This window comes from Ammospiza nelsoni, chromosome 17 (assembly GCF_027579445.1).
Source record: "Ammospiza nelsoni isolate bAmmNel1 chromosome 17, bAmmNel1.pri, whole genome shotgun sequence".
Lineage (NCBI taxonomy): Eukaryota > Metazoa > Chordata > Aves > Passeriformes > Passerellidae > Ammospiza > Ammospiza nelsoni.
Genome location: NC_080649.1, coordinates 5,462,367 through 5,472,888, shown reverse-complemented (window position 1 = coordinate 5,472,888; position 10,522 = coordinate 5,462,367). Strand labels below are relative to the sequence as shown.

At 45.8% G+C, this 10,522-nt stretch overlaps 1 protein-coding gene across 1 annotated transcript; it reads right to left on the bottom strand.

Moving 5' to 3' along the window:
* Positions 1-3,427, bottom strand: LOC132081140 (cytochrome c oxidase assembly protein COX19). The gene is made up of 3 exons (XM_059484672.1): positions 3,238-3,427; positions 2,219-2,330; positions 1-506 (listed from the first exon to the last, which is right to left on the bottom strand). The coding sequence occupies exons 1-3, from the start codon at positions 3,317-3,319 to the stop codon at positions 419-421; spliced, it is 282 nt and encodes a 93-aa protein (XP_059340655.1). The 5' UTR covers positions 3,320-3,427; the 3' UTR covers positions 1-418.
* Between the last annotated feature and the right edge of the window lie 7,095 nt (positions 3,428-10,522).

Genomic DNA, 10,522 nt, shown 5'->3' with positions numbered 1-10,522 from the left:
TTTTAAAGTACAACAGCTTTATTTCCACCTGGGAAGTACTGCAGTGAGCACATCAGTACTGCCCACAGAAGATTAATCAGTAGTTCAAGAGCTACACAATAAAGGATTGTTTGGTTTGGGTTTTTGTCCCCTTAAAACAAGACTTCACTGTTCTTACAAAGACAGGGAGAACACTTTGGCTGTAACTGATTTGCCTCTAGAGAAATTAAAACAAAGAAGTTAAGAAATACTTGAGCAAAGCAGACAAAGGCAGTACTTTTGTTCATTTAAAGAAAAATCTTATTTTAGGACAATTAAACTTTGGAAAAAAAGGTTCTTTCAGGAAACACTTCCTATTGCAATATGAACAAAATGTACAATATGTACTACATTCAGAGTTATGCTTTCCCTTCATGAGAGACAAAGTTGTCTGTCTTCATCACGGCTTCTTAGGTTTTTCTTCTGATTTCTCATTTATGAGGTCTTTAAATCCCAATTTTTCCAGTGGTTCATTAGCCATAAGTTGCCTAAGTAAAAAAGAAGAAAACAACAAAACACATTTTAGAGAACACAGCCTCTCTCTTGGTTAGACAACAGCAGCATTTTCTATTACATTATTTACTATTATTTACCCTAAACAGATCCAAGACATCTATACAGAGTGCCTGCTGTTTGACAAGACCTCAGAAAGTTCAGTTTAAGGAAAGCAGCACTCAGCAATTATTTTTCCTCCTTATAGTGGTTTTCCAATTAAATGTGTTTTTTCCCCCATTTTAGGTACTGAGTAAGAGTTTCTAAGAAAAAGACCTGACCCCTGGTTATTTTTAATTAACACATTGCATAAGAGCTTCCTAAAATTCTACCAATGCCATTTACACTTTGAAGTGAATCTGGTTTAGAACAGCCTTTGTGGTGCCACTAGACTTTGCTGTAGTGATTTTCACACTAGTTTTTGATTTGCAATGTACTTTGCCTAGATACAGAGAAATTTCTGCATTTTTCAAAGTTCCCTGACTCACCCTTGTACAGGAAGGATTGCAAAGCAATGCATGAATAGAAACATCCCTGGAAAACCAATCACCAACCCTTTCTTCACTTGAACTGACTACAAAAACTTTTAACTTACTTGCTTTAAACATATTTCTAAGAGGCTAACAGGCCAAATTATTTTCACTTGAACTCAGCATTAATTAAGACTCAATTGCATTAATACATGCAAGAAAGATACCACTGCTCTGATAATTGTTAAGTTACACATAACACTTGTAGGCATCTTGAACACAGTCAGCTCTTAATTGAGCAGGCCATGCAGAAGGTGACCAAAGTATGGGCTGCAAGTTAAAAGTTTAACTTGTAACCACAGCTGAAAACAAAAAATAAAGCTTCACACTGGCCACTGTGCAAGGTGGAAGCTGCCTGGGTCTTGAGTTGGGGTGTTGGCTGAGCAAGGAAGTAAATGATCAGTGATCATTTACTGTGATCAGTGATTTGTTGACAGATGAAGAGATGGTCAGACATGCCACTTTACAAAACAGAGCTGCCACTGACTTTCTTTTACTAGCACATGGGCATGGCTATGTGGTTATGAAGATTTTGAAGGATTATGTTGTATGAGTTTATCTGACCATTCTGTTTCTATTCGTAAACAGCTACAAAACCTAAGGGATTTAACTAACCAAATTACAATCTTGGCTAGACTGATGGTTGGAGTTTTGCACCTTGGCTAAAAGAACTCTGTAAAATAGGCTGGATTATTCTAATAGTAATAATTGTAGTTTTGCAGTAATAATTGTAATGTGTAGTTTTTGTAATAATTGTCATTGGAGAAGGAGATGTGACCTTCTCCAGATGAGCACACGGGAGTTACTGTGGTGTTTAAGTGCAGGCTCATTGATGAGTCCCCTGAGCTGTGCCCACAAACTCTGCTCACCCGAAGGTGGTTCTGCCTTGGACTGCTAGAAAGACAAAGATGTGAGCTGAGAGGAATGTTTTACCCCAGTGCTGTGCGGGATCCTCACCTGCAGACTGTAGTGTATACTTCAGTGTGCAAAAAATGACGAGTAAGACAGTGTATAATAATATCTTAGCTGATCGCCGCTATCCCTCTGCACTGGACAGCACGGAAAGCACAGGGCAGTAACACGGAGCATCTGTGTCCTTCACGGCCAAGCACCCTGCCTGCCCTCCCTGCCCTCCCTCCCTCCCTGCCTCCCTCCCCGCGGCCGTGCCGGGCACTCGCCGGTCCATGCGGCACTCCAGGTACGCCAGGGCGCTCTGCCGGCACGCCGCGCTCTCGTAGCCGCTCTGCCGGAGACACTCCATGAACCGCTCCTTGAAGGCGCTGCACTCCCCTGGAACACACACACAGCGGGGGTAACACAGACAGACAGACAGACAGACAGACAGACAGACACACTGCACTCCCCTGGAACACACACACGGCGGGGGTAACACAGACAGACAGACAGACACACTGCACTCCCCTGGAACACACACACAGCGGGGGTAACACAGACAGACAGACAGACAGACAGACAGACACTGCACTCCCCTGGAACACACACACAGCGGGGGTAACACAGACAGACAGACAGACAGACAGACACACTGCACTCCCCTGGAACACACACACAGCGGGGGTAACACAGACAGACAGACAGACAGACAGACACACTGCACTCCCCTGGAACACACACACAGCGGGGGTAACACAGACAGACAGACAGACACACACACCGAAGGTAATACACACACACACACACAGAGCGAGGGTAACACAGACACAGACACACACACACACACACACTGCACTCCCGTGTTACACACACACACACACACACTGCACTCCCCTGGAACACACACACACACACACACACACACACACACTGCACTCCCGTGTTACACACACACACACACACACACACACTGCACTCCCGTGTTACACACACACACACACACACACACACACACACTGCACTCCCGTGTTACACACACACACACACACACACACACTGCACTCCCGTGTTACACACACACACACACACACACACACACACACTGCACTCCCGTGTTACACACACACACACACACACACACACTGCACTCCCGTGTTACACACACACACACACACACACACACACACACTGCACTCCCGTGTTACACACACACACACACACACACACACACACAGCGAGGGCCGCGCTACCGCCACGCCCGGGGCCGGCGGGGCAGGCCCGGCGCTAGGCCGCGCTACCGCACCGAAGTGATCCAGCGGGAACGCGCCCTTGTCCGGCGGCCGCGGCGTGAAGCTCTTGCTGCTGAAGTTCATGGCTGTGGACATGTCGGTGCTGCCGGGGGTGGGGACGCGGCGGGCCCGGTCCCTGCGGCCACTCTCCGGTCACTCCCGGTCACTCGGCACTCGGCTCGTTCCCGCCGCCTGGGGGAGCTGCGCGCCGAGCGCATCGAGCGCGGTCACGTGATCGTCGCCGCCCGCAGCGGGCGGGACCGTGCCGCCCTGGACACGGCGTGGGCGTTGCTACGGAAACCGAAACGCTGTGTTTGTTGCCATGGAGACGGCGGCGGCCGCCATGTTGGGCCGGGCCCGGAGCGAGAGCGCCTCTGCCGTCCCTGCGGCCCGGGCTGCCACAGCCTCTGCGAAATGAACCGAAGGTCACGGAACCCCGTGCCACCGTCCTCATTCCCCTCTGAACGCTCCCAGTGCAACTCCCCTCTGAATGCAGCCCAGTTCTGGGCTGTCCTGTGCAGCGCTTTGGGGCCCCTGTGGGTCCCTCCCGGCTCAGGATGCTCTGGGATTCCCTGAGTCCGTCATTCGTTCCTGTGAATGGCTGCTGTGATGGTCGGGGGCTGCCGGCCTGTGGAGGGGCCCGGAAAAACGGCCTGTCCTTGGCATTTGTGCATTGGGACATGGAGGAGGAAAGAGCCAAACCTGGAGCCTGATGTCCCCAAATCCCTTCACGCAGGATCCAGCCTTGTCCAATCTTTCCCTTTCTGTGCAGGGCTGAGGCCAGGCTCCTTCCCTTCTGCCCCAAGAATAAATTGCTCACCTGTCACTGCCAAGCTCTGGGTCCTGACCCCAAAGCCCATTTTCTGGGCCCAGCTGAGGCTGGGGTGTGATCCCAGAGCCCTGGGGATGGCTCTGGCAGGAAGGCAGGATGAGCTTCCACAGAAACCCAGCAGGGGTTTGGATGGGCTGTCCCCATTCTGCTCAACTATCAGCCGCCCATGTGGTTCCTCATCTCTCATCAATCCTCCTGGTTTAATTCGTGCACAAACCCTAGGGACAGCACTGAGTTATTTTTATTTTATTCTGTTATTCCTACAAGCACGTGGGTTCACATTGTGTGGCATTAATGGTGGGGGACAGCAGTAAAACCAAGAGGGTGCTGGCAGAAGCTGGAGAAATTGTGAACTTCCAGATGCTCAAGATGTACAATAAAGAAAAAAAACCCTTTTGCCTGCAGGTTTGCAGCACAAACCGCAGATTCACAGTCTCCTTCTGAAAGGAGGATGAGAAATAGCTTTAATTATCTCACCAAGTGTTAACCGTGGATTACACTGACATTTTTTCTTCTTTGCCCATAGCTGCAATTGGTTTAAGACTGTATTTTATCTTTCTTAAGTTGATTTTCTTTTAATTAAATGACTGAGCTAAGCAGGAAGAATTCAAAGCTGGGAAAAAAAAGAAATGAAATAGCTTCAATTTTTAAGGACAGCCATTATGGAAATATTAACTGCAGCTCCATTTAAAGTGTCTTTTGTTTATGCTTTGATTGCTTTCTTATTACAGTATTGAAATTGTAAATGGAAAATTACACCATGTTCTATTACATAAGCAACTGGTTTGCACAGCTTGAAATATAAGGTTTTATTATTAGGTTTTCAGGGCTATGAACAATAGATGGGTTTTATTATACAGTAAATAGCACTTTTCCACTTGACTTTGTTATAACACTTAATGGTAAAAGGGAGATACTCCTCTTTCTTAAATAAATGCAGCAAACTGTCTCCCAGATTTCAGCCAGCTGAGCAGCAGGGAAGTAACTTTGGTTTTGTCTGAACACATTTAATTCATGTGCCAAGGCACTTGATTTTAGCAAACTGCCCAAATTACATTCCTTCCTTTCTGTCACAGTGGCCAACTTGCTGATTTCCCATGTGATGAAGGAAGAAGTCAAGGGGAAAAAGATGTGCAGAGACCCCACAGTGGAATTATTCCCAGGCAGGCAGCACCAACCTTTCCAGCTCTGTTTAACACCTTTACCAAGGATCTGGGTGATGGCATCAGGGGCACCCTCAGTAAGGTTGTAGATGACTCCCAGTTGGGTGTCAGTGTGGATAGTAGGAAAATTCACTTCCCCAAGCATTGCCACAGGCTGCCCAGGGCACTGGTGGAGCCCCCATCCCTGGAGGCATTTAAAAGCCATGTAGATGTGGCACTTGGGGACATGATTTTAGTGGGGGAACAGTTGTGCTCAATGATCTTAAGGGTCTTTTCCAACCTAAATCATTCTATGGTTCTCTGCAAAGGCTACATCAACTTGGTATATTTTATTATATCCATTTTTTTTTTTAACCTATTTGTTAACTCAGGGTTTTTCTTTGGAGTCTTAAATGTTGTAGTTACTCAAATTCAGGTCAGGTATAGTAGCAGGTGTTTGGTTATGATTACTTAATGTTTTTATTGCAAATGCCAGTTGTACCTTCTAGAATTTCCTTTAAAGGTACAGGTTCTCATACAATCTAATACACATGCTTCAGCAACTCACGATAAATTTTTCCCAAGGAGATCAAATAAAATCCCCATTAGATAATCATTGTGAGGGAAAAAACTCATTTGTGGATTAAACCAACCAGTTCCAAAAGAACTCAACAAAAACAGAGCCACAAACAGCAGTGCCACAAACAGAGAATGAAATGTTTTTCACATATTATCTTTCAAAGGAGCAAGAGACTTTGACTGCATCAGGGAAATCTGAAATAGCTGCTTCAACAAAAGGGTGCTCATTGTACAAGAGATATTAGATAATTTGTGGTATTTCATAGTATCTCTAGCATGGAGTCCCGAGCCCTTGCCAAAAATTGAAATCCTTGAATTAGAAGATTTCCCAAACTAGGGAAAATCTTGGCTTTTTCCCTTTCAAGTTACACAGCTTGATACACTAAAAAAGAAATAAAAATCCTTTGCTTGAATCAGACCTTTCATCATTAATATGGACTGAAGTAACATTTAAAACTGTTCTTTTCCAGTGTTTCAGGTAGTGCTGAAAACTCACTCCACTGGTGGTTTTTATCCATCAGGTGGACAAACACCTCCTCAGAAGGAGTTATTCCACACTCACCATTGCTTTGTGGAAGCACCAAATTGAGTAACACTTCAGAGAAGAACCTTTATTCATTTTACAGGCAGGGAAACGTCCATGACTTCCATTATTTTCTCTCTCTCACCACGCTGCCTCTCCTAAGAGCCTGCAGACTCAAATTATCAGGTACTTAATTGGAAAATAATTTATTGACAAGCCATGAAAGGCTCGGAGTAAAGCACTAGGGGATTTCATAGCTTGACTTGGGATAGCTGTAGGAAATTAATGAGCTGAACAAGACCAAGCACATTCAGATGCTGGAATTTGTGCCCTTGAGACTGCTGTTCCCAGGCCAGGAGAGAACACACCTCAGAGAAACATCCTTCCAGGATCACTCATTGCTGCCTCACCTCCGCCAGCTCTTACATAAGGCTCTTGCTCCATCACTGCCACAGGCTGTTGTAAACCATTTTTCTCCCTTTCAATTCAGGTTCCTAGACAAGCAAAAATGCAGAATATTGCCAGAATAGTCTGGGGAATGGGGATTTCTGTTGTGGATGATTAATGAAATATTATTGTTTTGCACTTACAGGGAAATGGTAGTTTCATGCCAATAAGGTCAGGGCCTTAATATGTTATGTGCTCCATAAAGATGTACAGAGTGATAGCTCATTTTCTGTTATTACTGAGCCAAAGCCTCATCAGTTTAGAGAGGAATGTTGTAGAAATGGCAACAACTGCACTGAGAGGTGAAACAAACCTTCATCTTAAATTGCTCATTGCAATTCTGGTCCTTCTAAATCCACATCTCCACCTGCACCAAGAGAGGGGCCCAAAAGGAAGATGTGGGACCCTGCTCCTGTAGAAACCAACTAATCACCCTTCATGATATGCCTCAAATTTCTCTTGGATTAACTCAATTTCTGCAATATGTTGTTGAGAGAGACAGAAGCCAGAGACCCAGAACAAAAAATCCTTGCAGCTGTGTTGAGGCATTTGATTTATCAGCTGTATTTTGAAAATCATCTCTTCATAACCCAACCTACCCAATACTCACCTCCCAGGTCAGGCTGCCTTGACTTGTTGGGGTAAATGGAAGACCATGGTTCTAGCTACAGTTGTAAGGGATTTTACTGTAAATATTTTTGTAGATATAAAATTATATTAAAAAGTACATTATCAGCACCAAAGCCAAGGATCTCCTATGTGTCTTCTCACTGGGTGAGACCCTTGAAGGAATGTCATCTATTCAGTCCAAGAAGGAGGCTTTTAAAAGCAACAAAGTTCTCAAGAATGGTAAATGCTTAACACAAGTGGGAAAGAAATACTCTAACCTTAGGCTCTGCACAGGGACAATGCACTAATCTCATGCACAGATTTTTTTATTTTCTCCCAATGACCAGACTCATCACATATAATCTTTCAACTCAGAACATGGGAAAAAAAAATCAACCCAGGAATCTCTTTTTTTTAAAAAAAATGCCATGAAATAAAGATTTTAAAAAATATTTTTTCAGGAGTCTTTCTTCCCAGAGTAGATTTGCAGCCCACACTGGTTTGACAGACAAATGAAAAGAAATTAAAGAATCATTTGTATAAAAATGAGCAAAGTGAACACTTGAGAACACTACCCTGTAGTGATCCTGTAGAAACACAGATTTGCAGGATGGGAAGAAGTGGGTGTAATCCAATAAAACAATGCAATAATGATGAAAAATTGAAAGAGGTCAGAGTCGGAAAGCTTTTGATTTCTTTTTGCACTGGCATTTGTCAAGGCAAGCAAAATCCATTAGCGAGGAGCAGCCTGAGTTTTAACACATCTGGGTCTTTAAAAATGTTAATGTTTAATAGGGTGTGCTCAGGCTTTAAATGTCCCTGATAACAACGCATGGGCTGATAGGCATCTCTGGGGGCTGTAAAGCAGTGGCAGAGCCTTGCAAGGCACACAGGCACTTGGTGCTCACTCTGCTGGTTTATGATGTTATCAGCAGTCATTGACTGAATTATGGCCTTAAAACAACCCTTTCCCTGCATTATCCTACAGTTACTGTAGCTCTGTTCACCTGTGTGCCATGAGGAGGTGATGTGACCTTCTCCAGATGAGTTACTGAGGTGTTTAAGGCAGGCTCATTGCCCAGGAGGAACTGATGAGTCCCCTGGGCTGTGCCCACAAACTCTGCTCACCTGAAGGGGTTCTGCCCTGGGCTGGTAGAAAGACAAAGATGAGAGCTGGGAGCAATGTTTTACCTCAGTGCTGTGCGGGATCCTCACCTGCAAGCCTGTGGCTGCAGGCTGTGCTCAGGATTGCACCCTGGGAGCTGAGGGATGCGAGAGCATCACATTGATTCTATTTTAAAACTGCAAAGATTCCCTCCCTCTGGAGAGCTCATCCCTCCTTTCTCCATGGCTTCAGTCCAGCAGGCTGCAGGTCCAGGGGCTCACTGATTGAAAAAGGGCCTCACTCCATATTGTCACCACAGATTGAAGGCTTAGGGAAGGTGATTTTCCTTGCTCTGGCTCCAACAGAGCTCTGTGTAAACAGGAACAGATTTCCTCCTTTGGTACCCAACTGGCCCCATGCAGGGCTTTTTCCTCCCTCTTACTGCATATTATAAAGTCTTAGGAGTCTCAGCAATCACACCATTTGCTCAGAGAAGAATCTGGCAGAACAGGATATTCTTGGAAATGTCTGGGAGAGGAGGGTGCAGGCCAAGACCTCTCAGCTGTGCAGCAAATATTGAGATGGATGTGACCATCCATTGCCCTCCTTTCTTTGCCCACCCTGCCTGGTCCTCTTCTGCACAGGGAAGTTCCCCTTGTGAAAAACTCCTCTCCTGATAAACAAGCCTTGGAGAGCAGGCAGATTTGCAGGCAGCTTTTTCATGTCAATCTAGTTAGAGTTTATTGATTCCCCTTGCCCTCGGCTAATGTACTTTTATTATTATTAATAAATAATCATCATTTTGCCATCAGTGTAGCCTGCACCTGGGAGTCTTGGAGAATTCTAGCAAAAGAATTATTAAACTAAAGATTTCTAAAGGGTTCAACAGCAGCACAGCCCAGTAATCTGCCAGAATCTGCAACTGGGGAGTAAAATATCCCCGCTGGAAAATATGGGATAGAGCATCAAATCAGCTCCTTCCCCCAGAGCCACCATTTCTACAAGTGGCTTCCTGCTCTCAGTCATTTCTGCTTTGTTGTCATCCCCCAAGGATGCAGAGGGTGGGGGTGGCTCTTGGAGCTGTCACCTGGGCACGTGGGCTCTTGCTTGGGCTTGGGACATGACTCAGTCCCTTCAGGGCCAGAACTGCTGCCATGTGCTCCTCCTGCCTGGCACCTCCATCCTCTGCCTGGCCAGCTGCAGCCTGATCCTGGCTCCTCCCAGGTTAGCAGGATTCAGGATCTCTTTCCCAATCCAGGCAGGATTGCCTGCAGGGGACAGTTTCTCCTAGAGGATGACATGCAGCTGTTCATAAACAGAGGGAATCATCCCCAGCTGCTGAGGCAGGCTTGGCCATCCAGGCACACAGCTCTCTGGGCACTAAACTGCCAAACAGTGACTGACATTTTGGGATTGCTGGTAAGGGATTTTTGGGACAAAGTAACAATGCTAGCAATAAAAAACACTGATTTGCTCAAGGAGATGATTTTAGTGGGGTAGCAGGAAAGCAAAAAGAATCAGAGCTCTCACCTGTAAATAGATCTGCTCCTGTCAGCAATCCTGATTAACACATCTTCATCCCACCATTCCAGCTTGTCCATGGTCAGTCTTGTCCTCCCCAAGGGCTTGCTTACCCTGGGCTGTGAATTGTTGTGGGCTTTCCCACCTGTGCCCTGCTTCCTCCATTGCATCACCGGGGTCCAGATGAGTCCTGTGACCTGGCACAGGGACAGCATCCAGCATGGCTCCTGTCCTTGAGTTCTGACCCTGAAATCACATAGAGAACAACATGCTCGTAACACAGATAGTCACTGGAAAACAAACACCTCGTCCCAGTGTTGTAGGTGAAATAAAAGCTCTGGATTATGATAATCCATGGTTCAGAATAAAAGAGGGTGTTTCATCTGGCAGGAAAATGGAGTACATCTGGTCTCAGTGGATGTAAACAAGTCTGCAGAGCCCTTTTCTCTGTGTAACCACTTCCCCAGAAGGTGTGTTCAGGCAATGACAGAAGGGCTATAAAGGGACCCCGAGATGCTCCTACCCTCAGCTGCCTCTGGAC

Bases quoted from the DNA above. Each gene is read 5' to 3' on its own strand.
- LOC132081140 (XM_059484672.1), bottom strand. From the start codon at position 3,319: ATGTCCACAGCCATGAACTTCAGCAGCAAGAGCTTCACGCCGCGGCCG. The intron at 2,331-3,237 runs GTGCGGTAGCGC...TGTGTGTTCCAG, and splicing joins GTTCCCGCTGGATCACTTCG to GGGAGTGCAGCGCCTTCAAG. The intron at 507-2,218 runs GCGAGTGCCCGG...TTTTTTACTTAG, and splicing joins CTGGAGTGCCGCATGGACCG to GCAACTTATGGCTAATGAAC.